Source organism: Diplotaxodon limnothrissa, linkage group LG2, assembly GCF_057381915.1.
Source record: "Diplotaxodon limnothrissa isolate DT_005_m linkage group LG2, D_limnothrissa_male_GT1.1, whole genome shotgun sequence".
Classification (NCBI taxonomy): domain Eukaryota; kingdom Metazoa; phylum Chordata; class Actinopteri; order Cichliformes; family Cichlidae; genus Diplotaxodon; species Diplotaxodon limnothrissa.
Window position 1 is genome coordinate 28238558 of NC_140597.1, and position 24865 is coordinate 28263422.

At 39.3% G+C, this 24865-nt stretch overlaps 1 protein-coding gene across 2 annotated transcripts in view; it reads right to left on the reverse strand.

The window, feature by feature from the left end:
* The window catches only part of LOC146638596 (glutamate receptor 3-like), a 104286-nt gene that overhangs the window by 31993 nt on the left and 47428 nt on the right, over nt 1–24865 (reverse strand). For both annotated transcript variants that reach the window (XM_085361847.1, XM_085361845.1), the window contains exon 4: nt 10960–11147. In XM_085361847.1, the coding sequence (XP_085217973.1) occupies nt 10960–11147 (188 nt within the window). The remainder of the gene's footprint in view (nt 1–10959; nt 11148–24865) is intronic.

Here is a 24865-nt window from a genome sequence, read left to right on the forward strand (position 1 = left end):
AGGCAGACAGCAACACCCTCAGCTGCTCCAGGTGACATGGACAGATTTCGTTGTTAAATTAAACGTTCTTTTTAAAAGTCCTTTTGATATTGCAGAATTTATACACACAATACTTCAGCTCAGTGAAAGAGGATGTTCTGAAAGTTAATTTTATTATGACCACCTTTACTCTTCGTCTTCTTTTTTTTTAAATCCTGTGCTATCTGGGAGCTTTTACAAACAGAATTATGATAACACTGCTTTGCTGAACACATTTTGCTTTTCCAAAATCAGCTCTATAAATTCTCTATAGGCTCTTCTTGTTTAGGGTTTATCTGATTATTTCTTTATTTCTATTCATGTTATTTCAGAAACTAAATATCACTTTATTGTTTTCAGCACAGATTTACATAAAAAGTGTAGGCAGGTGAAAGAGCTAGCCCTGATTAAAGTTGAGCAGCAAATCATCTACCAACACTTTGCTGCTCAACTTTAATCAGGGCTAGCTCTTTCACCTGCCTACACTTTTTATGTAGATCTGTGCTGAAAATAATATGGTGATATTTATTGTCACATTTGGCTCCTCAAAATATTTTCAACTGTTGTTTACCATTATTTTTAGCTGCTATGGTTAAACTGCTATCATTTTATGAACGGTTTTATTAATTTTATCTTTAATAGACACCTTGAAATATTTTAAAACTGTGGGGTTTATAATATTCTTTGGGTTTTTGATTATTATCTTTAGAGGATGTACTGTCCATACAAGCCCACTAGCCAATTATTCCATGTCCCAGTGACACTGAAGAGAAGTGTGCTTGGTGTGTCTCCCCCTTCAGTAATTCCTCTTTTTAGTACACTTTACCCCTTCCACATCGATCCACTAGCTGGTCCCACAGCCATTTGTTCTGCAGCTGAAAGAAAGTCTGCATTTTGCAGACTGCAGTTTTCTTTAAAGCCTGACAACTAGGGTGACCTTGACTTTACCCGCATCCAGTCTCTGCCTGCTTCAGACCTCCCAGACAGAGAGCCCTAAATGCAAAACTACACCTACATGTTTCTAATAAACATCTTCCTCCAAATTTGACCTTTCCAGTGCAGAGTTTGCCACACAACACACGAAGAGGCAGGAGGAAAATGATAGGCTCCCCAGAGTTTGTAAATATCATACCATTCACTGCGAGGCATATGAAAGACAAGCAAATAATGATGCAATAGTTTTTAGCCTCTCTCTGAACTATGGAAACCCAGAATCCAAAGCACCATTAAACTCATAGGGCTTCATAAAATTAATCTTTACTGAGTCTTCACAGTTTAACAGTTGGCTGATTATTCTTTAAATTTTAATTTTTAAGATTAGTGAAAAAAAAGTAATTGAATATCTTGTTTTGTTCAACTCGTTTTACCTCAAAGATATTCCACTAGAAAGAATACAAAGACAAACAATTTTGTTTGATTTAACAATCAATCACTATTAGAACGGAAGATAATTTTCCATCAGTCTACTAATCTATTTGCTGTAATTGTTACAGATCAGTGTTTTAGTAAGGAATGTCCAGGAAGAGGTTCAGTCGGCACAGCTTTCTTGCAAGGGTCAATGCTCCATCAAAAGGACATTTAACACCAATGATATGAAATCATTGGTGTTATTTGTGAGTTGTGTCATGTGTGATTTGTGCTTACATATATTTTGAAGTAATCTATATTTTTACTCTAAAGCCAAGGTCAGAAACAGGTATGTTTAAAGAAACAACAGTCTATGAATATTAATACTTTCACTGCAACTCACTTTGAGTGATAATGGCTCCATCGCTGTGCTATGACTTATAATACTAAATGTCAGTCCTAGTAAGTCTCATACAGTGAAAGCTAAGATGTGTGTTTTCAGTCTCCCCTTTGGCTGCTGAGTTGACATTAGCTAACATTTAAAATTCATAGACTGAAAGGCTGCAGCTCATGGTGCTCAAGATGCTGATGTGATATGCCTAAAGGTGTTTTACTCTACGCTAATGTCAGATCTTTGTTGCTTGGTTTTTTGTTAGTCTGTTGTCACCAGAATGGACGCTCAAGACATTTCTTAAAGCAAAAATTTAAAAAAAAAGAAACAATATTTGTTTGTTTTTTTCAAGCTTCATACTGCTAACCTTAGTTTGGCTCTTTGCAAGCATCTGCACGGACAGCATGCTAACGCAAAGCTAGCCAAGAACCCAGAGTGATGTTAAAGTTGAGTTTTTGCCGACTCCAGCCCAGCAGTCAAAGTCTGATCTTCAACAGGTAACACAGGCAGTGATGAGCAGTCAGGTTTGTAGCCTCCATTTTTACCTGTTCATGTTTCTAAAGTAGAATTACTGTGGCGATCGCTTTGAAGTCTCTTTTCGACTGGTTTTCATTTGTTGGCTCTGTTCAAACATAAATACTAAAAGAAGGACCCCATGTGCGGTCTCATTAGGTCAGGGATTTGTGTTGGTGTGTAGGACTAAAGATTATACTGTTAACTGGTAATTATGAGACAGCGCCCTTTACGATATTTTATGGAGTAATAAGAAAGTAATGTAATCAGTGTTACTTTTAAGAAAACTGTGGGTGTAATAATTATATTTGTTGATTAACGACCCTAACACTGGTACTGAGCAGAGTTCTCAAAAGAATGGATTCTTGGACACTAATTGGTACTGAAATCTATTATTACATTAAATACCCATTAGCAAAAGTATTGATGGCAGCTAATTGCAAGAACAGTAGCACAGCAGCTTGGTGAATCAAGAGGGACACCCTGGGCTTCATGAAGAGTTTCATAAGGTCAGTAAAGCTCTTCTAAATAACATTCAATTTTTTTTAACTTATCATATACAGGGAGTGCAGAATTATTAGGCAAGTTGTATTTTTGAGGAATAATTTTATTATTGAACAACAACCATGTTCTCAATGAACCCAAAAAACTCATTAATATCAAAGCTGAATGTTTTTGGAAGTAGTTTTTAGTTTGTTTTTAGTTTTAGCTATTTTAGGGGGATATCTGTGTGTGCAGGTGACTATTACTGTGCAGAATTATTAGGCAACTTAACAAAAAACAAATATATACCCATTTCAATTATTTATTTTTACCAGTGAAACCAATATAACATCTCCACATTCACAAATATACATTTCTGACATTCAAAAACCAAACAAAAACAAATCAGCGACCAATATAGCCACCTTTCTTTGCAAGGACACTCAAAAGCCTGCCATCCATGGATTCTGTCAGTGTTTTGATCTGTTCACCATCAACATTGCGTGCAGCAGCAACCACAGTCTCCCAGACACTGTTCAGAGAGGTGTACTGTTTTCCCTCCTTGTAAATCTCACATTTGATGATGGACCACAGGTTCTCAATGGGGTTCAGATCAGGTGAACAAGGAGGCCATGTCATTAGTTTTTCTTCTTTTATACCCTTTCTTGCCAGCCGCGCTGTGGAGTACGTGGACGCGTGTGATGGAGCATTGTCCTGCATGAAAATCGTGTTTTTCTTGAAGGATGCAGACTTCTTCCTGTACCACTGCTTGAAGAAGGGGTCTTCCAGAAACTGGCAGTAGGACTGGGAGTTGAGCTTGACTCCATCCTCAACCCGAAAAGGCCCCACAAGCTCATCTTTGATGATACCAGCCCAAACCAGTACTCCACCTCCACCTTGCTGGCGTCTGAGTCGGACTGGAGCTCTCTGCCCTTTACCAATCCAGCCACGGGCCCATCCATCTGGCCCATCAAGACTCACTCTCATTTCATCAGTCCATAAAACCTTAGAAAAATCAGTCTTGAGATATTTCTTGGCCCAGTCTTGACGTTTCAGCTTGTGAGTCTTGTTCAGTGGTGGTCGTCTTTCAGCCTTTCTTACCTTGGCCATGTCTCTGAGTATTGCACACCTTATGCTCTTGGGCACTCCAGTGATGTTGCAGCTCTGAAATATGGCCAAACTGGTGGCAAGTGGCATCTTGGCAGCTGCACGCTTGACTTTTCTCAGTTCATGGGCAGTTATTTTGCGCCTTGGTTTTTCCACACGCTTCTTGCGACCCTGTTGACTATTTTGAATGAAACGCTTGATTGTTCGATGATCACGCTTCAGAAGCTTTGCAATTTTGAGACTGCTGCATCCCTCTGCAAGATATCTCACTATTTTTGACTTTTCTGAGCCTGTCAAGTCCTTCTTTTGACCCATTTTGCCAAAGGAAAGGACGTTGCCTAATAATTATGCACACCTGATATAGGGTGTTGATGTCATTAGACCACACCCCTTCTCATTACAGAGATGCACATCACCTAATATGCTTAATTGGTAGTAGGCTTTTGAGCCTATACAGCTTGGAGTAAGACAACATGCATGAAGCGGATGATGTGGACAAAATACTCATTTGCCTAATAATTCTGCACTTCCTGTATGTTAACCTGGCCAGCCAAACGTTAGATGTTTAACTATTAGCAATAAACCACATTAACATTTTATAAGTTATAAAAGTATAAAAGTAGTCAGTAAAGTTCTTCAAATTAAAATTAAATTACTTAACTGTTATCATAGGGTGACCAAGTCCGGGTTTTCCTATAGGGCTATAGAGAACCCATATGTGTGACGTCATCCCCGAGCTGCTACTTTGTGAGTTGTTGTTCAGCGCTCACAGACGGGACAGACAGTGCACAGGAGCGCCTGGTGATGTTTGAAAGATGCCAAAGCGCAAATGCAGCTTTTCAGACGAACTGCAAAAGAAATTTCCCTCGTACCGTCCCGGTACTGGTAATTTTTCTTATACAGATGAGGCCTTACTTTTGTACCATTATTTAATTCCAGAGGTTTTTAAGTTAATTATTTGCCCTTGTTGACTTGTAAAAGCCTATATGACATTTTTTGTTTCACCATTCATTAACCGCACAGAGAAGGCATCGTTTACATATGTTAAAATTTTCGTTAAGCAAACAGTATTATTAAAGTTCTTCATGACTGGGCCAAGTGTCCTCTTATGCATTAACCTGCATTTTATAAGTTATCAATATAGGAGCAGCTAGCAACTTTGGCTAATTCACAAAATGTTAACATGGGAGCTAGGCAGCAAACATTATTTTCCTGGGTACTGGTTTGAAATTCTAGTGCACAGAAATATCAATCATTAGTGTTTTTTAAATATCACAACAATACAAAGTAGCAAACCGTCTTTGGCTAATTGAACATACAACTGTTTCCAATGCAAATTTTAACAAACTTTCTTGGCATAGTTTGACTATAGTTTAGAACTGTGTATGAAAATCCCTGTAATTCCTATTGAGCCCAATTAATTAAAGCTGAAAGTCTGAGCTTCAATAGCATCTTAATTGCTTAATTTCAAATCTATTGTGGTGGTGTACATGGCCAACATTGTGAAAAGTGTGGCACTGTCCGTTGTACATTTCTGGACTTCATTGTATAATCTTGCGACTGTAGAGATTCCTAAGTGTCCCACTTCAATTAGGATGGGGCAGAAGGCTGAATTTTAGTTTTATATGCTTTGATGTAAAAGGACTTTCGCCTTTTTCGAACTCCCATTTTTTACTTCAAGGCGCTTATAGAAGTGCTTTTAGTGGAGCACTCTCTAATTAACAGCAAATAGCGGCTGTGGCTGAGACGCTTTTCTTGGCGGCCGTGATATATGCCCCTGAAGTGTTGGCCTTCCCCCAAATGCAGAACGTTTTAGAAACACCTGACTCATATTCAAATGATTATGTCTATCATTGCGCTGAGATACAAGAACTACTTAGAGTTGATACCTTGGGAGGAAGAAATCATTGGAAACGTAGCAGAGACAGCCGCATGCTTGTGTGCCAAAACTTTAAAGGAGAAAGATGGCTTACTCAGTTTTTATTGAAAATGAACGAGGCAATTTCACATGACTGATAAGGTGAAAGGGGCTCCTCTGGTTTATATATTGCAATATTATACACTGTATTCTCACACAGTTATAGCAACATGTTCAAATCTCACAGTCACAGCGCCTGGGTCTCAGCCTCTCATTCATTGGTTGAGTCAGCAGGTCACATTCTTTTTAATGATAACACTTTAATCCCATTTAATTCTATAATCACAGTTAATAAATGGCCCTCAACACCTAAGGTTGGTGTAAGGGATTTGAAAGCAGCACCTAGCTTTACATCAAGCAACATGGGGGCAACGAGCTGATGTTGAGATCAGAAGTGTCTTTTATATCAGTGGAGAGATTAGCTTGCTTTCTTAGCAGTTTTCTCAACGATGTGTAATCAAAGGGCGATGACTGCAAGAGAGGGATTAACGTGGTGTTTTACTTGTAACTCGGAGATTGCCAGAGTGCATTTATTCAGATTTGGTTTTTCCTCCCATTCTTTAATACCTTCACTCACATCCATGTTTGCCAGCATGTCACAATATGTCATCCCTGGGTTTTCACTGAGTCATCTGCAACATTGATTGAGACTCTTCTGTTTATTGCTGACAGCCTTCTTTTATATGCTGCTGGCGATCTGTCATCCATTCTCTCCCTCTCCCACTACTTCTTATCTCCCATGGTAAAACGTCCTACCCTTTTCTTAAATTCGATATCATGCAAAGACTTGAGATTCTATAATACATCGAACTACTGGTTTTCTCAGAACTCTCTATTGGAGAGGGGAGAAACGGATGGACAATCTCCAGTTCTCCATGGGGAGGCAATGTGGCCACCCTTAATTCCTCTACAGGCAGCAAAATGTTGTTCTAACAAATCCCCAAATGCACCTACTTTTTTTCTTGCTCTTTCAGTGAATCCTTTTTGCTTTTTATTGTTTTTTTTTCCTGTATGAAAATACAGCTTTGTGGCTGGCAGGGTGCTCACTGCCAGCCTGTCTTTGAACAGCTTGCTTGCCCTGGGCCTGTCCAAGATGCCATTGTCTGTCTGTGTGTGTGTGTGTGTGTGTGTGTGTGTGTGTTGTGTTTTTTTTAAATTTTATTATTTTGTTTTTTTCTTTCCTGTCTGCTTGCCCGCCTGTCTCTCTTTACACTAGTGATGAGCAAGTTGTTGCCTCTAAACAGACTCCAGTGCAGAAATCCCAGGAGAAGAGGCAGCCAGCAAGGAGCACAGAAACTGATACATGTACGAGCAATCTCACTGATGAATCAGATTAGGCATGACAACACATACAGTCAAGTAAACAAGCATACACTCAGAGGCTGCAATACATACACTCACTTTTAAAAGCCACCAGTGGTAGCAATACAGAGATGATCGCTGTTTGTTTACAGGGCTCCTTTAACGGTATAAATATTTTGGTTCATGTATGCTATCATAAACCTAGATGGTTCAATGAAACACATTGATTGGATATGTTTAGGAGAGCAGAGCTGGCAGAGGGTCTGATATTCTAGTCATAAGGAAAGATTTGCCATAGGGTTAATTTATCTGCAGTGCAGTATTGATGGAGAAGTCCTATAGACGATAAATCCTGAGTGGTTGTTACAGCATAAAATGATAATGGCCCGGGCGTAGCATTCTCCGCAGCATCTCAAAACAAATTTGTAGGGACGCTCAGTCAGCTCTCGTACGAGTAAACAAAACTTGGCCTGATGCAGCAGTATGCAAATACTTCTCTTATGAAGCTTTTACATCATGTCAAATGAAAAACGAAGGGAATAAAAGAAAGGTTCAGGTGGGTGGGTGGGCGCCAACCACAGAAGAGGCACATTCTGTTTTGTGTTTGTCTGTAGAAACCTCCATTTAAGAACATGGTAGGTGAACTAAAGCAAGCCAATTAATTGATTATGATTCTAGAAGGGAACCATGACCACTTAAATAACAATTTAATCATAGTAATTTGATCAAGAGAGAAGAGAAAGCCTTCTACCTTCTCAGCATATGTTCAGTTTTATTGCAAGGCTTCTTAAATCTTGTAAAAAGCACTCAGGATGACCTCGCTGTTGAAAAATGCTATATACAGAACCCACGCTTGCCTTGGCTTTTTATATAGTTAGCTATTCAGAAGAATAACATAAGAACGTTTTACTAGATGGTTATTCATCGTACAAAGAGTAGTGGTCTACAGTCTCCTCTAAATTACAAATTATTTTCTTTTAAAGGTAAACAGCTAACCTGCGTGTTTACTGTGCTTCTGTACAGCTAGTGGTAATACAATTTGCAAAGCTGATACCTGAATGGAACTGTGCACACAGAGATCTTTGACTTTCACATTATAACTGCTTCCCACGGCTGCTTTTCTTCAGACAATATGTTCTTACCACACCGATGAGTTATGCAAGCTATCCCTGAACTGTAGTATATTTTACTACGGTATCTAGTTGTGAATGGCACAATATACTGTACCTGAAGTATCAAGTATGCATAATGACCGATTTTTAAAAACTTTGTTATGACTGTGCAATTGTAATTGTGATGCATTAGCATTTGAGCAGCAGTCTAATTACTTGATAGTTTATTTCGCTGTTCATTTATATTAAATGAAAAATTCTAAAATACAGAAAAGAAGTAACAATAACTATAAAAACACCCGAATATCTATTATATCTAATTTTATTTAAAAGTACAAAGTTAACACTTTTTTCAAGGTATTTTTTTTTAAGTTTAGGGATGCATAAAATATCTGTACCATACTGACATTTGGAAGTTGAATAACTATACTAGATCGAACCAGCAGAGCGTTCACAGGCACTGTATCAAAAGCGGTGTTAATGAAGAGCAGCACAGAGGTTTCTCTTTCTGTGCAACAATTGTGCAAGCTCGTCACTTTCCCATTGCGATAACGACACTCCACGAACATCATTGTCTGCTTAAAGGAAGAAAAAAAAAATCCATTCAGCAGTGGGATTACTCAGACTGAAATCATAAAACTAAGCCACCGAGCTGATTCCCATTTCCCCCAGCAATCAGCTAGCTGGATCTGCTCTGCATCATGATCCTCTCTCAACAGGCACTGACCTTGATGGATTGGAGCAACATTATGACACGCAGACATCAGTGCCTGCACACCGGTTCTGTTCGAACTCAGCCACCAGTCTGCCACAGATTAAACTCTATCTGTCGACAATCATTGGTTAATAGAACTACTACAGCAGGTAGAAGCAGCGGGTTTTACCACATAGCAGACAGTGGGTGCCATTTTTGGCATGATTGCCCCCGTGGGAGACGGTCCATTCCTGTTTCAATGTATAATGGCCCGATAGGAGGCAGCTGCAGAGTGAAGTCCAGCAGCTTCCCTGAATGCCTCATGACTCATCTATATTGGCAGAGCTAGCTGGATTATTTCAATTAGCTCTAACAAAAAAACAATCCCACGCTGAGATTGTCACTGAAACAAGGGGCAAAACTGAGCACGCTGCTGCTTTGAAGGTTAGCTTCTGCAAAAGCTACATTTTTCCCCTCTTTGTAGAAAAAAAAAGCCAAGGCAGAAAAATGAATGATGATGATTATCGTCGCGTGTTGAGGAGGAAAGAGCTCAACATAAAAAAGAAAGAAAAAATCATTAACGGGAACAAAGACAGGAACAGAATAACATCAAACAGATTACTGCCCCGCATCCTTATTATTGTTTACAGGGAGAAAGCAATTAAAAACGCAACCATTAATATGCCTCACACGTGATGTGCAATGAGTGTTCTAAGCTTTTCTTAAAAGCTGAAGCATATTCCAGCACTTTGAACGGAAACGTATTTCGATATAGTCCCAGAATTGTAAAGGGAGGAAATTTGCAGTTCAAGAATTAAATTAGACACAGCAAATTATTACTAAAAGCTATTCTGTTTTAAACTATGACTCTGGGATCAAATTAGATTCATAAAAAACAAGTGAAACTAACAGTCATTGAGGGGATATTGTGAGGCAAAGAGAAGCCAATATCTAAATGAATGTTAACGAGCAGAATCCAATTCAGGAACTGATTGCCTTATAAGCAGGCGGCAGCAGGCAGGGGTGCAGGCTGGAGAGGAGCAAGCGAGCAGAGGAGATGCATGGCATAATAGCCACTCATCTATTCATGGTAATTGTGTTTCCCCTACTACAAGGACTGGTGGACCTTTCATTTTCTCCTCAGGCAATGGACGTGATAGAGGAACGGAGGGGTTTTGGGTTGTTAGGAGAGGATTAAAAGGGCTGCATCATCAGTGGTCTCTTCAAATGGCTGCTCACACTCAGACCTCTCGCTACCTTGGGCTCTCGGGCAGCTTCAATACACAAAGATTTTCAAACGAGACAGCATCAGACGTTGCAACCAAACAATGCCAAATAGGGCTCTTCAAATAGGCAGGGTTGCTGCTATGTCTCATAGGCCTTAGGTGATCCCAAACTGAGTGAGTATAGGAAAAAAGAAAGAAAAAAGAAAGAAGGTTTGGTTCCAAAATTAGCTATGGTGAGTCAAACGCATACTTAAAAAACACCAGTATTAGCAAAAACCTGAAAGTCTTAGATAATAAATTATAGACGGATTAAATGTTTCTTGATTTTATCACTTCACTGATAAAGTGGAGCTTTTTCTCTGCAACTGAAAAATAAATGTGTAAAAAAGGAACACATTAATTTAAACCTGATAAAAAAAGAGCTAAGAGGACCTGCAGAGTTCTGGAGGTTAACGCTTTTTACGCTACACATCAGTCATTCGACACTGAAACATTGGCAGCACAAAGACACAAAGATGTCCCGACTGTAAGTATTATAAACAAACTACAGAGACTACATTTCCCATAATGCTAGATGTTCTGTTAACCTAGCCTGACAAGTGCACAATTTTTATTACACATAATGATCTTGCCTCTCAGCCAAAGATAACTCAAAGCATGTATTTAGATGCAACTAGTGTTCAAGAAGACTGCTAAATAAACTTTGGTATATAATAAAATAAGTCCTTTTAATATCTGCTGTTTTAGTCTGCTACTACTGCAAGCGAAAAAAAAAGGACTTGAGGTAGAGTGTAAGTGTAGGCGGTGATATAATGAGCATGCCTATACACTGAGGCTCAGAGGCTCACCTGCTCTAATATAGTGTTGATCCTATCCACCTCGCAGTCAATCACATAGCGCTTCTCCTGCCTCCTGTCCATCTCCTCAATGATGCGCTTGAACTCGGCTGCGTCCGTTGTGCTGCTAACAGAGCGAGCGGTCACCTGCCAGTTGTTAGCGACTGCTGCCTCCATGATGGCCTGCAGTATGGAGAAACCTACAGGGAGAGAGAGAGTGAGAGCGCGTAACTCAGAGGATTAAACAAAAAAATCGACCAGCACACATCAAGAGTTATGCAGAGCCGAGTGGCTTCTAATTTATTCTGGAGAGGTTTTTGCTTGAATCCAGAGGTTAAAGGCCATCTCATTACAATCTAAAATAGCATTACAAAGTCTGCAAGCCCACTAAAATATTTTCTTGAGTCTAGACTTTGTGTGCCTGTGTGTATGTGTGTTTAATTCACATTTGCATATTGACAAGGCAGTATCATAATGAAGTGAAAGGACAGGAATCGTATCTCCATATTATTAAAAGATCAGTGGGTGATGTTATTGCACTTGGCATCAATTAAATTATGGCATTTAGCTCAGCCACATGTTAACTTTGACAGTGCGGTGAAACACATTGCAGCCTGTGTCTCCTTGGAGGATCCTGCCAACTCATTTTAAGATAAAGACAATGAAAGATTTATCCAAGCCAGTGGTAGCAAGTGATCATTATAATACTAGAAGAATGGAAAATGAGCCCTTCTAATGATTAATTCACACATGAAATATTTTCATTTAACAGAGTGCTCAGAAACACTATGGTCAAATCACATACCACACAATGAATAATGTAACCATATTTCTGGAGGGATAGATTGCATGTAGGACAAGCTGAAATAAAAATGGCTTAAATCGTCTCCAGTGTATAACAAATGGGCATGAACGTGATGAAGATTGTGAAAATCAAACATCATTAGGCCAAGCAGAATGCAGTCATAACATGTGCAATAAGCTTATTTTTCAAATTTTTTTATAATATTCACATGATCTGTCATGTGCGTAGCTGATACAGAAAGGGAAACAAGGAGAAAAAATAATCTTTCAGCAACAGCATGCCCTGGCAAACATGTAGACAAATATAGATTTTGTTTCTGTGCAACATCATCACAGCGATGTTGGGGGCAAAAAGTAACTCTTCAAGGCAGCGGAGCCAGGCTCCAAAGCAGAGACAAGGATGAAAAAAAAGATGGATGGGAAATGTTAAATAATCCAAGGGAATCATGTGCCTATGCTAAGAACAGAAGAGGAATATGAACCCAGACCACTAAATGAATTCCTGTCGGTCCTAAAGCCAGCAAGGTTCTTTACAGTGCTTGGACCCTTATTCTCAATATGGTTAATCCTTTGGACATATCCCAAACTTTAGCTTTTGTACACAAAGACAAACAACATAACTGTATGCACATCAGCATTCTCACATTACAAAGAATAAGTTCATTAATATAATTTATGGTCAGAATTACCGAGGCTTCTTGTATCATCAATAACAATCCCAGATTTAACTGACTATCACAGCTAGCTAACAGCCCATGTTGCTTCTTTTTATAATTAGTTAGTGTTTATTTTGTTGGCTTAAGTTTTGCTTTTGGTGCTATAAACATTAAAACATTATTGAATTGATTTGAACTCAATGCCTACAGTACCTTATGTCTGGTACAGCATGCTTACAGGAGTTATAGCAGGTCGAGAAGTATGCTAACCTGCTAACTTTCACATTAGCTTCTGCACACAATAGGGTTGCCAACCGTCCCTTAAAAAACGGAATCGTCCCGTATTTAGAAACAAAAGTTCACGTCCCGTATTGAGCTAATAAGGGACGCACTTTATCCCGTAATACAGTGAGAATCAAAAGTAGTCTATAACTTTTAATGGAATTAACACTTTGTTTGAAAACATAATTCCCAGCCCCTCTCCTGCTTTGTGACCAATGCGCTGACAGCACACTTATGACAATTCGAGTATGACAAGTCAGATTATCGCTTATCTCATTGGTCGAGGAAAGGTCGCTTACGGAGAAAATACCGGCCAACAGGGAAACAAACGCCGACACTGCGGTGCAAGTCTCGGACGGCACACTGTGCCTCCATAAAATGAAGGTTATAACAGAAAATCTGTCGCTCTCTCTCTCTGTCTGTCTTTCACTCACACAGACACGCACACCGCCACCATCAACTTTGCTAAATTGCTAATGAAAAACATTAATAAGGCAGCTGTGATTGAGCAACAGTGTAAATCCAACTATTTTCACGGTTGTTATGGTCGTGATAATTTTGTGATGCCACATCGAAAAGGCTCGGATGAGCTTTCCAAAGTTCTACAAGTTGTGCCTCCATCGCTTGTGTCCAGATCACACGCTGCACAGCCGTGCTGCTCCATCTTTTTCACCGACGTTTATGTGTTTGCGCGTGAGCAATGTGAGCGCCTGTGGTGACACCCTCACGAGCGATTGATGATCGGGAGCTGCTCGAGGTGTTAATCGCTTCTCGTTACGTATACTACACGATGCACGATGAAGGCCAAAATCGGGCCGATCACCAAATCGGTCGCACGACTCAAAAATCGGCTCAAAATGGGCCAAAAATCGCACAGTGTAAGCCCAGAATTAGAGCAGCAATGTTTGTTCGCTCAGAGAAAGAAAAAAAAGGCTGCAAAAGTACAGGGAGGAATGGGAAAAGGAAAACACCTGGCTGGAAAAGTGCACTATAAAGCGCACTGCACTGTGTGCTGGCGCACTTTTTCCATAGGCATGCTTCTAATGGTGGGCACATGAAGAACACGAGGGGCGTGAAAGCTCGGGGAACCCTTAACCAATTTTTTGTCCGCCAGGCCACGGCAGAAGCAGATATGGTATGTAAACACTGGTTTGTTTTTTTAAACCCTCTGGTTAAGGTTAATATGGGCATGTGCAGTGAATATCAGCGCTATGTGGCCAGAAGTGTAATAATATAATTTATTTTGTGTAATAAACAACTGCAAGGATAAATGATTACAACAAATAGATGACTAATACATAAAAGTAATACATAGATGAATAATGATGATGAGTTATGATGCGTAATCATGGGAACAAGTGGGTTTACAAACAGGAGCAGCTGATTAGCATTAGAAAAGCTGAAATAATACCTCAGCTGAAGCCAATTATACTAAATGCACTATATGTGCACTGTTACAAGAATATTTTTGTTCTATTGCTTTCTATTAATTTATATAATTTTAAGTTAAGCAGGACAGAGTTCTTTTAAAGAAAGATTTACTTATATTCTCAAAAGTTAAGCATGACAGGCTTCTGTTTAAGAAAGAGACCTGTTTTACTGTGTTAATGTTGTCATTTTGAGCTAAAAATAAATAGCTAAATGATCATTTGTTTCACATATGGTCATATCACAAAGAATATGCATCTGCTTAAATCAAGTTCAAGTCAAATGGTTAAAAAATAATTTCACACACAAAAAAAGAGCTACCACACTGGGAAGGGTGAAGACAACTGGGTTGCCCAGCCCTGGCCACGAGGTGTCCCTTATTTATTTTTCAGGGAGTTGGCAACCCTAGCACACAAAGACAAACAACATAACTGTATGGGCATAAGCATTCCCACCATTACAAAGAATAAGTTCATTGATATAATTTATGGTCAGAATTACCGAGGCTTTTTGCATCATCAATAACAATCCCAGATTTAGCTGACTGTCTCACAGCTAGCTAACAGTCCATTTAGCTTCTCTTTATAATTAGGTTTAGTGTTTACTTTTTGGCTTAAGTTTTGCATTTGACACTGTAAACATTTAAACCTTATTGGATTGATTCGAATTGAATACCTACAGTACCTTATGTTTGGTACAATATGCTTACAGCAGTTGTGGCAAGTCGAGAAGCATTCTAACCTGCTAACCTTCACATTTACTAAATTAGCAACAAACATTACCACTAAACCCATGCTACGATATTGTTAAATAAGGAAATGACAGACACACTCAACATCCAACTAAAAACATTCAAAGCTTGCTAAATTCAAACCAAGAGCATGCCAACAATATATTTTTTATAGTTAGCTTCTTTTAGCCAAACTTTGGCAGGTTTAGTGCATGGGCCACTTCATTCAGACACCTGATACTTTTGCCTGCTAAACATAATTTTACATCAATATGGAAATGAAAGGCAAACAAACAGATTCAATTTTGATATGGCATTTTAATATGAAGTCTGGAAGAAATTACAGACAACATTATTAAGAAGTCAATAACAATGTTTAACTTCAATCTGGTGACCGACTGCCAGAGCGGTTTTCTCCTTTAAAAAAACCGAGCAGACTTTGTAACCATTAAAACCTGTCTGTGGAGGCTGTTATGGAAATTGTCTGACATAATATGAAATAAGTGGGAAAAGTAAACATTTTACTTTTATTTATTTATTTTTTTACTTTACCTTTGTTATTTATTTTGAGCTATTTTTCTGTACAACTTTATCTCTGTGAACCGGCTGCAGACAGCCAACAAAGCCTGCAACAACAGCAGCTCTAACAAGGAAGCCTCTTTGTGATTCACTGCATTTGTCTTCTGCATGTCTTTTCTTTTTCATTTGGTCAAGTAGCTCTCTTTTTTTTTGTTGTTGTTATTTTTTGGATTTCCACGTACTTTGAGACTACTGTACCATGTGTGTCTGTGCTCCTGGTGTGCCAACATTGCTTTAGCACACAGCCACATCTCCACCAGACGACCTTTTGGCAAGCAGTACAGCAAGTAGTGGAGACCGACACACAGTGTCATCTGTCCATAGGAGCGGTGGCATACTGCCTAGAGACATTAAGCTGCCAGATCTCAAGGTTATGTGGCAACCTGGTTATCAGGTGAAAGGGCTCTAAGGATTCAGCTCATAGCTTATGAATGTAACCTGTAGCAAAACACAGTTTACATACTACTGTATGTAAAGAGTGAGTCTAGCTAACAGGTCTTACCAGAATTAAAGGTCAAAAACTTTACACTGTAGTGAGTTAAAAACAATATGGATATAGATGTAATTTTCTAAACTATCATCATTTTTACATGAGTGGAGCAGAGCACTCATGTGCTAAACGTCCTCAGATCTCCTTTACCTAAAGCACAAGTTACAGAGTGAAGGTTTGAATAACATGGATGCATTATTCATTTTCCTGAGGCATATGCTCACAACCTCACCAACCACAAGCCAGCTGGATAGCATGGCAGTCTTCCCGGCAATAAAAAGCTTCTCACATTAAGAGATGTCACGCAGATTAACTGGGTCAAAATGGTCTCTGTTGGTTTGGGAACTGTTGAGAAGGCTGGTAAAGGTAAAAATGCCAGTGTATCATTTACCACACGCTAATCACATTGGGTGTACGACATGCCATGCATGTGGGTTAAAATGATAGGGTGCTCATTGTTTCAGGGCTGCGTGTATGTATTTGTTTAGGGTAGTGTAATCTGTGATTCCCGTGCTCCTTGAAAGGCACAATAGTATGTCTCAGAATAATTTTAAATGTTAGAAAAACTAAATTCTCACAGCGGGAATGATTTGGAAATTTGGGCTTTACATATGCAAGGATCTACAGTGTGCTGTCCAGAAAATGAAACAAACAAAAAAAATCCTATTTTCACTTTCGAGATGAAGTGGGAAGTGAAAAACATGAATTATGCTTTTATGTGGAGGAGGGATATACTGTCAATCAGATTACAATCAAATAGTTCTTTTATTTTGAAATTGCTGATTTGTGCAGCATTTTGTCTCCCCCTCTGCCTCTGGCAAACCCTGGACTGTGTGGGAACAATTGGATTCATTTAAGATTCACAGAAGATTCCATGCCTGCCTAGTTTTACATTTGTATGGAAATTAAGAGATGGAATCTAGTGGTGGTAAATAGTCTGTCCAAAAAAGGATTAGGCCTGCTTTTTGCTGCTGTTTTCTCAAAAGTCAGCATAAAAGTTTGCATGCATTCTGATTGGGACTATCAAAAAACCGAACAGTATCCTTTGAGCGCAACTTAATCTGACAGCCCTGAGAAGACTGATAGTTCCTTCTTCATCTCCACCAGCAAGTAAATATAATAAATGTCTTTGGTACTTCATGCAGCTCTTCCAAGATTACATCAGCCACTTACCTTTCTTGGACCAGAGTCCATCTCCAGATTCAGCCAATCAGTAAATTAATCTTCCTAAAGAGCACTGGAGACCCTCATAAATGCTTTTGTTACTAATATTTATTTCCAACATGGAGAAAATCCATAAATTCTATACACCTTCCTTTTTTTTTTTCCACCAACAGGAACCCCACATCTGTGTTGCATCTGAAAATGTAATACAGTCAACTACATAAATTATGGACGACAACAACAAGGCTTCCTTATCACCACCTATAAATCCCTGCAGTACAAATCCAGCGGCATGCAGCGGCTTCTGCTGCAAATGCTCCTCGGGGCTAATCATGCCATCGAGACAGGGAGACTTTTCACGCACCGCTTGCGACTCAAACACGGCGTACAGCGTAATAAAATGTGGACAACATCTATAAGCGTGGTGACTCTAACTACACATTCAAGATACAGCCCTTTTCACAAAAACATTGGTGCACATAAACATTTTATATAACTTTTAAATACTATAGAACTGCACAACCCACCATTTCATCAGCGCTCAAATGATAGATTATAAAACACTTTATTTCATCAAAATGTCTTTAAAATTTTATCACTACCCTTATGCAAACTCATTCTTTATATATAGTTATCTGATATTTTGTTCTGTATGTATGTGGGAAATGAACCTCTGTGCTTTGGGGCTGATGAACAACAATTCTGCGTCCTCGCCCTAAAGAACGAGGCGGTGACGTTAGCCACCAGTAATGCTGCAGTGGTTTTTTTTCCACTGATAAAGTGCACGAGTGTTTCTACTATATGTTGCCAGGATACGGGCCAAAATAAATGTTAACTCTGACAAATGAATACTGCAGCAAAAGAGAAAACACACGGCTGAATTCGTCAGTGTTGAAACATCCCTGAGCGCCATATACAGGTGAGGTCATTCAGAGATGTTTCATATTTGTATAGGCCTGATTATAACATTTTTATATATATATATATATATATATATATATATATATATATATATATATATATATATATATATATATATATACATGATATATATATATTATATATATATATGTGTGTGTGTGTGTGTGTGTGTGTGTGTGTGTGTGTTTTCTCTTTGGAGCCTTTGCGACCTATGGTGACTTATAACAGCTTTCTGTGTGGTCAGTCACAATGTGTATCTTCAAAAGAGTTATTTCAGCGAACAGTGAACAGGAATCAGAGTTAAGATGAAGGAAGTATAATGAGTACTGGAGAGACAGAGGAGAGGGGTAACTCGAGGGCAGAAGGCTTGCGTCCTGGTCTGACTTTAGACCCCCCCGCATATAAAAAAGTGGAGTTAAGTTGCTCTTTAATCTGAAACACACACTTGAAACAACTGTATAGTTTGTGGAGCATGCAGTGCAGGAACCGCTGCGATGGGTGAAAACTCAATTATTTCTGCATTTCTCTGCTATCAAATCCAGAAGGAGCCTAAAGACGGCCTGTGTGCTTATAAATCAGAACTGTTGCGAATGAGATGTTGTGGCAGTGTAGCGTACAGTGGCTGAGTGAGAGCTGCAGTCCTCTTCTTCGTCTGTAAACCGGATCTTAACAGGATGAGTTTTGAAGCGTCACCCGTGGCGGCTCAGCAGTAATTGAATTGAGTTGCATCTAATCTCATTGCCCAGCTCCTTTGGTTCCCTGCCTCTCATTAGGGTTCGATGCAGAGTGTCACAGGCCTCCATCTCTCTCTCTCCCCCTCTATTACTCACAGCCGTCTCTCATATCTCACAGCCGATCCAGTCTAACTAGGCAATTCAGAGAAATATTGCAAATTCCTCAAGCCATACACCTCCGCATTAGCCACGACTGACTGTGAGCTTCAGAGGCACAACTGCAGTATAGCACTCACTCATATTACCTCATATCATTACACTGTATTATCACTGGTATTATAATAATCCATACTGCGTCAAACTCTACTGATCTTATCAAATAATGAAATGTAAGCAGATGAGTCGACGTTAAGCACACTGTGGTACACAATAAATAACAGCGGCCACAAACAACTAAAGCTACCACTTAATGGCAAAGAAGGAGAGATGGAGGGTAAAACCAGTTCAATCTGAACCAATTTCTGAAGGATAAATCTAAAGAGCACATGTGAAAAAGAGGTGTTGTCCACTGAGCAGGCAGTAAATGTGGCTGCTTTTCCCTGTAGCTTGTCAATCCTCTGGTAAATGAGAGTCTCTGGGGAGCTGAAACGCCCCGCTGAGCACTGTTCATGGTCTAAAAGGGCATCTTAAACAACTGAATGGAAACGGTGAAGATAATGCCTTTGATTCTTAATTGTAGGCTTGATACTTGAGTTGCGCTGAACATCTTTTGAGACAGTTGGGATGTCATCTTTATGCGTTTTAGATAATTACATAAGTGTGTAGTTCAAGGGAAAACTGAATTTTCAGAGGTCGTTTTTAAAAATATGCTTAAACCATTTACCTCTGCTGGTAAAGTCATGCAGGTGAATTTTTTCTTTTTTCCAGATTTCTAGATTAAGCGTCTTGTAGGTTTAAAAATTTTTTTTTATTTAGTTGCACAATATTGCGGCAGAAATGACAAAATAGGTGTGTCAAATGTTCTGCATTTCTGGTTAACACTAGAGGAAAGTGTTTGGGGGGCAAGCAGTTCCACATTTTACTCATAATCCATAAATATGTGAACAGCAGTGTTGGGAAGGTTACTTTTAAAATGTATTCCACTACAGATTACAGAATACATGCCCCAAAATGTATTTTGTCAATGAGAGTAATATATTCTGAATACTTTGGATTACTTAATTACTTAATTTATTATCGTGCTTTTTACAATTTATGAATGTTCTATTGCTGTGTGATTGATTACTATTACTGTAGGCTACTCGCAATACCAATAGCAACTAGATTTTTAAATCTTAATATGAAATGAGTAACAGTAGGGCGGACATTAGGTAAGGCTGCACTTTTTGCAGCGATCTTGTATAGAAAACTATTCCGCGCGTGTATAAAATAGGTCCGCGGCTCCGAACCGTAGTAAAGGGACCTCTGGCTAATACGTCCGGTTCCGTGTCGGGCTCGTAGCCGAAAACTAGCTTTACTTTGTTGTCTAGGTTCGCTTTTCTAGTGAGACACAGAGAGAGGCTGCTCCAACTGAACTTATTGTTTCGGAGGAAAACACGAACACAGTGTACAGTCGAGTCTTAATAGCTTACTTAAAACTGGGCTCGTCAGGCACTCTTTTTGGCTGCAGTGGTTATTATTATATTTACATGCTTCCAGCTCCCGTTTCTGCTCGGTGACAACTCGTACTTTTCCACGTCATTATGAGACGCGAGATTGAGACAGGCATTTGAGTCTCTTAATGCGTGTTTTGTTTGGGTTTCCACTGGCGTGGAATTACCAAAAATAGAGAGGGCATAGCCTAACATATGAAACAGGAAAAGACTTCTGTGTAATCCCTTCTTTTCAACAAAGTAACTGTATTCTAAATACCACCCTTTTAAACAGTAACTGTAACGGAATACAGTTGCTCATATTTTGTATTTTAAATACGTAACGGTGGTACATGTATTCCATTACTCCCCAACACTGGTGAACAGTGACACTTCTGAGAATTACACACATTTTCATACATCGTCCCACGTTTTCAAAGGCTCATAAGTAAATGGACAATTGACAGCCAGTTAGTCATATGATGCATGTTGCTTCAGGCAGGTGCTGCCTCAAATGGATTTTTATCTAGGAATAAAAGAAACAATCCTTATATTTATGCTATGTATATGTCTTAAAATGGCTGCAATTCCTAAACAATTCATGCAAACTCTTTCTCTTAAAATCCAAAGTGGTGGTGTACAGAGGAAGAACTGAATGAACAAATAGTGCCTTTGTCCAACGTGTTATGGAGCTAGCTGTATACATTTAACTACAATTAAGTCATAACAGCCACACAATTGTTTTTCATGACTAGCCTTATATATTTCAGGACAACTTTCTTTGGACAGTTTTTATATTTGGTATCACTTCTTTATGGGTGCACAGCTACATCGAGTGCCATTAATGAGACGCCTTGGTTGAAGTTGAAAAGCTGTGAAACAACAGAGCAACAATCTGTTTAAAATTCTCAAGCTGTCAAAATCTCACTCTTCATTAACTGTTCCTGCATTTATATTTTATTATGTAGACATTACCATGTGTGGTCCCCCCCCCCCCCCCCCTCCCCCCTCTATTGTCTTTTGAGGAAACCAGAATAAATAGTTAAAAGATTTAAGGTCTGGCGAGTCTTTGCCTCTGGGCTAAGTATGCTCACGGGGCTCTGAGGATCCCTCTAGTGCAGGGGTCGGCAACCTGCAGCTTTTTAGTCCTTATAGTGCGGCTCTGCGTGGTTTGGGAAAATAAATTATAAGTATTTAGCTGAAGTGTACTTTATTTATGTTAGTTCTTTTTTTTAACTTAGTTTTTTTAACTTGTAGTTCTAAATTGGAAGATTATTGTGATATTGACATATAAAAATAAAATTATATTTTATTATTTTTTCATTGCTCAAAATAAGTGTCACACTCGCGGAAGCCGCCAAACGCCGTGCATTTATCAAGACTTTCAACCCCAGGTAGGCCAATTATGGATCTTCGGATCCACATTATGTCAGCAGCTATTCTCCTCTGTGAACTTTGTTAAAAACAAACACCGCTCACGCCTCACAGACGACAGCTTACAGTCCTGCGTAAAGATAAAAGTGACTTCGTACAGCCCCAATTTGCAGACGCTGTGCGCAGAGGTTCAGGCGCAGAAGTCCCATTGTAAACATACCACAGCAGACCTGACGATGTTTGCATGAACATGCTTTTCAGCATCTCTTTATTGACCACTTTTCACACACGGTTGCTGTGCGCACACAGCTGGCTGTAGCTTTTCAGCTCACAGCCCGACACGTACCAACAACAGCATAGATGGCACAGACGTTAAAGCGGCGAGGCGTGATTGCGGGTGCCGCTCAGGTGCGTCCGTCTCCTCTGCAGCGGCGTTGCAGACGACGTCCCGCCACACACATTAACCAGGTAAAATACATATTTAGGCAGAATTTTGCAAATATCTATTTTTCATTTTTTAGCAGCATAGGTCAAGGCTCCAAAAGCACAAAGGCGATATAAGGGTGGCAGCACAACAGTTTTTGTTTGCTACATGGATCATTTTAGTTCAGCTGTGTGTCTTTCCTTTTGTTATATTTCTTTAAGAGTTCAAAATGTGTTAAATACATAAATAAAATGTAATTTTCTCTGTAGCACTTCATGGATTTCATAAGCAACACACCTAAAAAACAATATATACAGTGTTATCTTCATTTTAGATGTCAAAAAGTATTTGTGGCTCCCAGTGTTTTCTTTTGCATGGAAACCAGGTCGAAATGGCTCTTTGGGTCTTAAAGGTTGCTGACCCCTGCTCTAGTGTTTGTGCAGTGGAGATCAAAATCTTGGGCTTAGGTGGAAGGCTTTACCTGGCCTACTATTAGTCTTATCTGGTATAGCCACACAACTTGTATACAATAGGCTGCGGTTTAAAAGGGTTGTGTATTATTGACTTCTACAGCAAACAGCTGAAAAAAAAGAAGAAAAACTGCCAATTAACAGAAAAAACTAGGCTTTGAAACAGATCAACTTGTTTTTTTTTTAAAAAAAAAGAAAAGAAACATGTGATGTGATGTGAAATCAGGTCGCGCTGTGTTAGAGCTCCTCAGCTTCTTCCTGCCCACAGGAGAAGAACGCATTAGAGACGTAGCATTCACCGTGAAGCAAAGTAGCCCAAAAGTGTGTAGCCAAGGCTTTGATGTGGTATTTACAGTAGGCCTATAACCACAACAGTTTTACTGCCAAGTGTTGTCCTAATCAGAAAGACAGCGCATGTCAAATCAAACAGAAGCAGCATGCTGTCTGTATCGTTAGAAGTGCATATATGCAGGAGGGAGAAGAGCTGCTTCACCACTCTGAAAATCCTCCCACAGATTTTTCAGAGCGTCTCCATCTCCCTCCCCCTTCCGTCAGTCTTTCTTGTCTATCCCTCACACATACTGTGACATATTATTAGCACGTACTATAACACGAAGAGGGGGGCGGGACATCCGTGCACACATGTAGAGCTGTGTGTGCACGTCTCAGAGGGGATGATCAATAATGATGACAATAGACTGATCACAAAAGTCTCCCAGCAGCTTTTTTCTAATCTGCAGAAACCGAAAGATTGAAGACAGAGCCTTTTACAAAATAAGTCCAAATATTATTCTACTTTTTGTGTTTACTCTTGAGGATGACATTTTATTTGTCATTTCGAACAAACAAATTGGCCGTGTGACATAGACCGACCATCAAGGCAATCTACCTCTTCTATGACTGCTTGAAGCAAAGGCCAGGACATTTTGTTATAATGAAAAAAGAAGCTCCCAGCAGTAATTTCATGGCTGCTGAAGCTAGCAATGGGTAGGTGGTAAAATGGCTTTATTCCAGGTTCAGTTAAGAGGACACAGAGAGAGCACGGGGTTTATTGTGTGCTTATTGTGACAGACGATGGCTCTCATATGATGCTTTTTATTTTTTACAGGTGCTTGACTTGTAGTATATCGAAAGGTTACTGAATCACGCAGGTTCCTGGTGCAGGTTGGATTATCTGTATATTGAGATGTCACTTCATGTGCGCAAAATAAAAACGTGAGAAAGAATGCCAGCGTTGTATAGCTTCCTCCATATTTCTTTAATATTATTTTTCTTGTGCATTTTATGGCTTCTCTGATGTGCCCTTTCTTGTCAGTGTGTCCAAGCTGATTTATTCTTCTGATGCATGCATAATTTAGTTTTTATGAAGCCGCCGTGAAGGAGAGGGCCACTAAAGCACAAGAGGTGTATGTGCATGTGTGTGTGTCTGCATAAAGTCTCAGCTGGGTGCAACTGATGTCCTATTATAATGGCTGAGATGAGACCAGAAAGCTGTGGAAGTAAAGTGTGGTCCATGACATAGACATGGTTTCAGTAGAGAACTGGCATTCACACTTATTATCTCACATTGCGAGCGGCGAGTATAAATCAACAGTTGTGGGTGACAATATTGCACTTGACTAGACGTTATTTGTGTGAAATTTGCTTAACAAATTGAAAAGGGAGAGAAACGACTAATGGTGTGTAATCCTGCATGAAAAATATCGCTTAGGCTTCTGAAAGCTGAAAGCTGAAAAGCTGCACATAAAACAGCAGCTTCTTGAAGCTAAGAGAGGCTCTAAGTCTTTGTTACTGGGTAAAAATTTCCTAATAACCTTTCAGCGTGGTTTAATTTAAGTGGTCTAAAAGAAAAGTAGACGTCGGCATCTCTTGGATTCCTTTTCAGGTTGACTTGTGGTGGAAGATGTTAGCCAATCACAGGTCTTTCAGAGAGGTTTTGTTCCTTTGGGTTGTTTTTATGATAACCTTTGAACTATAGTTCAAACTATTGCTAAAAAATCCTACATATAACATGTGTTTATATGTGTGGAGCTGCGGTTGTCAAACTGAGTGAGCCACTGCATTCGGGCTATAGATGATGGCTGCAAAAAGTATTTTTAATCTTAAGGAATGTTTTCTTTGTCTTTGTCTTTTTTAAAAATCTTTTTCCAGATCATTGCTGCTTAATATTCAGAATAATAAGCAATAATATTTCATGGTTTTTTTGTGTTGAATCACTGTAGTTTGGACTACACTTTTGCTCTTCTGCTAACGTGTCACATCTCTTAATTTGTTATGCTGTTTACACCAGT